The 3,921-nt window shown below is 52.2% G+C and overlaps 1 protein-coding gene across 1 annotated transcript in view; it reads right to left on the bottom strand.

Annotated features, from left to right (window-relative positions):
- The window catches only part of LOC107116982 (homer protein homolog 3-like), a gene marked incomplete at its 5' end in the record, with an annotated part of 25,133 nt that extends 24,424 nt beyond the window's left edge, over positions 1 to 709 (bottom strand). Inside the window, one exon of the mRNA XM_015419015.1 lies at positions 519 to 709. Within this exon, the coding sequence (XP_015274501.1) occupies positions 519 to 709 (191 nt within the window). The remainder of the gene's footprint in view (positions 1 to 518) is intronic.
- Between the last annotated feature and the right edge of the window lie 3,212 nt (positions 710 to 3,921).

Here is a 3,921-nt window from a genome sequence, read left to right as displayed (position 1 = left end):
GTTCCTGGGTGGGGGGTCGTGTGTTTTTTGTGTGGTGGGGGGGGGGGGGGCAGCAGTGGGAGGGCTTCTAGTGTCCTGTCCCCATTGCTGGACCTCCTGAAGGCACCTGGTATTTCTGGCCACTGTGTGACACAGAGTGTCGGGCTGGATGGGCCCTTGGCCTGATCCAACATTGGCTTCTCTTATGTTCTTAAGTCCCTCAGCCTTTCCACATACAGCTCCATCTCCAAGCTTGGTCTCGAAGCTACTGACATTCAGTTTTGGAGGTTTTGTTGTCATTCTTTTTTGTTATGCTGCTGAGCCTAACCAACCAGCTATGGACAGCTATGGGGCAGGGGCAAAATTGTAACCCACCCCATGCTGGAAACTATTTTGGAGTGCAAAGGCCACGCGCTGACATTGTCCAGGCTCGTGTTTCTTGGCAGTAGCAAACCCTAGCTGCCGTTGACAAATCCAGGGGCCGTTCCCCTGCGAATGTGCTTGAACACACACACACCAGATCCGGATCTGCTCCTCACCCTTCCGAGAGCATCTTCTTGACCCGCTCCCTTTCCGTCGTCATCTCCATATCCGCACTTTGGCTCCGGAAGAGTTTATCGTCGCCGGGCCCATTGGAACTGATGATGGGGCTGGGGTAGATCTGCGGTGGGAGGGAGAGAAGGCGTGGGTCCCGACGCGAGGGGGGGAGGATCCCGAAGTCTGTTCTGCGCTAGCCCCCTCCAAGGAGTGCGGCTGTAATCCTGCCACCTCTTTATAACCGCCATTTCTTTCTTTCTTTCTTTCTTTCTTTCTTTCTTTCTTTCTTTCTTTCTTTCTTTCTTTCTTTCTTTCTTTCTTTCTTTCTTTCTTTTTCTTCCTTCCTTCTCTCTCCCTCCCTCCCCCCGCCTTTCTCTTTAATGGGGACCCATAGCAGCTCATTCCGCTCTCCTCCCCTCCATTTTACAACAGTCAGTTAGGCCGAAAGGGTGTGACTGGCCCAAAGTCACCCAGCAAACTTCCATGGGATTCGAACTGAGGTCTCACAAATACTAGTCCAAGGCCCCGGTCACACGAGCGAGATAATCCGTGGGGGAAGTGAGGCTTTTTGCTCCAGAGCAAAATGAAGCGCGGTATCACGATCCGACGTTCCCCCGAGGCTTGGTGCTCAGGCCGTCAGCCGCCGATCACACGGTGATGGCGAAGCGTGGCAACGAAGCAGTAATGCATTTGTGCGTGTGCACGTTTGTGCGCATACCATGGAGGCTTACAAGAAAACATCCGGTGGGATGCGATGGGTGCCAGATGCGATGGTAGTGAAGGGCGGGGTATAAATCCAATCTCCTCCTCTCCACCCCACTCGCTCCCACATGGCCAGCACGTGAATCAAGCCTTGTGGTGACCCATCCACCCATCTAGAATATTTTTATCCCATACTTCCCCCAGGGCACTGTGTGTCATTTCCCCTTCACTGTTCGACCGTCACAACAACCCTACGAGGTAAGCCAGGTGCGGAGAGGCTGACTCTAGCAGGGCTTTTTTTTTTGACAATTACATAGTGCTCAAGAGGAACATGATTGGGACACTGTGGCAACAATCCTATTTAACCCCCCCCCCAAAAAAACCCCACTATCTGCCATACTCTCTCCTCCTCCTCTCCCCACCCCGAGGCCAAGGGACTGTTTGCACTCCCTCCCCCTCATACGCTGTCAATCCATCTGTGCCTCGACTGCGGAACATGCCGTCTTCCCTCCTCCAGATCTGTCCCTACCGTTTCCCAGGAGATCAGAGGGAAACTGCCACCCTCGGGCTGTGTCCTTGGGGACGACAGCGATCTCTCCCCTCCGAGTGCCACTTCCGAGTCCCTTCTCCGTTCACCCTGTGGTGGCTGGCTCGCGGGGCAAGCAAACGCCGTTTAGGAGCAAGCCTCAATGCCGGACATTTGCAGCATCGCGTTTCCAGACTATGCCAACAGAATTACTCCTGGGACGATACTTAAAAATACCCCAGGAACAGCGTATTTGTATCTGTAAAACATCCGTGGGGGGTCTTTTTCATTATGTCATGGTCTGCCCGTTGCACTGGGAACCGAGATGTAAACTCTTGACTGCAATAATAGATCAATTGTAAACATTTCCTGACATCGATAAATTAATATTTCTGCTGTCAGATGCAGACCCTACGGTTTCCTATAGGGTAGCACTCTTCGCCTTAGTGGCTCGTAAAATCAGGGCCAAGAACACAGGCAAATGAAATTGACCTGTAAAACGGCAATGTTTGAGGCTGTGTATGTGTTTCTGGAGATGGGTTTCTTTACTTAAGATTTTAATTAATTTAAATACTGAATGTGCAGATGTTTTAGAGGTTGTTACCAATGCTCCCTCTAAGCTGTGAAGACCTGTGAGCAAAAATCCTACTTTGTGAGCTACCAGCGTTAAAGTTGTGAGCGAGCGATTTGGCTGCTGCATAAATTAGTTTGCTCTGGAGCCATCCTTCCTGAGCGGAGACCAAAATGTGTGAGCCGGAGGCTAAAAAACTGTGAGCTAGCTCACACTAACTCAGCTTAGAGGGAACACTGTTACATTTTAAATCCAATTCAGATTCCAGTGCTGTAAGTTATCTCATTCGTATATTGTTTTAAAATTGTAATGGCCAATGGCTACACAATACATTTTACTACTACCACTACTACTACTCAATGCTTGACAGGGAGCGGCCAATGCATGGTGCCCTCCTGGGCAAGAAGACAGGCCCATAGCTACAGTGGGGCACCTTGGGGCTAGGCCCCCCGAGCGGCGGCGAGCATGGGGAAGGAGCCGGGAATCCCTGCACAGCTGTTTGGTGCGAAGGGCCGGCTACGGTGGCAGCACGGAGCCAGACAGCCCCTCTCTATTTCCCCCAGAAAGCCTTTTCAACTTTAATTACCTTTGATTCGATAAGCCAGTGCCCCCTAAGAAACTTAAATGCCCCCCCCCGACTGAAAAAATCCTGGCTACGGGCCTGCGAGAAGAGCACTTGTGCACGTGAGGCTGCCTTGTACTGCGTCAGACCCTCGGTCCCTCAAAGTCAGGCCTGCTGACTCAGACTGGCAGCGGCTCTCCAGGGTCTCGGGCAGAGGGGTCTTTGAGTTTCACCTACTGCCAGATCCTGGAGTCGCCGGGGATCCAACCTGGGACTTTCTGCCTGCTGAGGCTCTGCCACTGAGCCACGGTCCCTTGAGTAGCAGCCAAAGAGACAAGGGAGCCCACCCGAGGGCACAGCGTGGCTCAACGGGCCTCTGGGGGGACCTCGTTATTTCCCAGCAGAAGGGAACTCTGCCGGAAGAGGCACTCTGCCTCTCCCACCCCCTGGGAAGGATGGCGAGTGTGAAGCTCGGCACCTGGTGGATGCTTCTCCCAGGGATCAAGAAGGCCACCGACCTGGGTAATAGGCAGCCCTGTGCTTCAGAGGGCAGCTGCACTAGGACAGCTGAGTTCGAGTTCAGAAGCACCTTCAAGGCTAACAAGATTTTCAGAGTACGAGCTCCCGAGAGTCAAAACCCTCTTCGTCAGATCTGTCGAAGGGAGTCTGACTCTTGACAACTACCTCTTGAGAAACGCTCATAGATCTAACTAATAGATCTAGCTAGAGACAGTGGAGTGGGTCAAGTCCCTCCCCCCTTCTCCAGCCAGGGAACAGAGACTTGGAGGACTTTATACTAGAATGGATCCAGAAAAAATCTCCAGGAAGAAACCTCAGGAAATGCTTCTCTGACCTGACCTGGTCAAGGGGTGGGGAAAAGAGAGGTGATAAGAACTCCCTGCAGCAGGAAGGAGATCTCTTCGGTTGGTATGGAGTCCCTGAGAGCAGACAGGCCTCTTAACTGAGGAAGCAGTCATTTTGACCATTTGCTCGCCTGAAGAGCTACAGAGAGCTTCAAGGTAAAGGAACTCTGTAGAGATTTGT

This window comes from Gekko japonicus, unplaced genomic scaffold, assembly GCF_001447785.1.
Source record: "Gekko japonicus isolate JY-2015 unplaced genomic scaffold, Gekko_japonicus_V1.1 scaffold3739, whole genome shotgun sequence".
NCBI lineage: Eukaryota > Metazoa > Chordata > Lepidosauria > Squamata > Gekkonidae > Gekko > Gekko japonicus.
The sequence above is the reverse complement of the archived record's forward strand: the minus strand, read 5'-3'. Positions and strand labels throughout refer to the sequence as shown.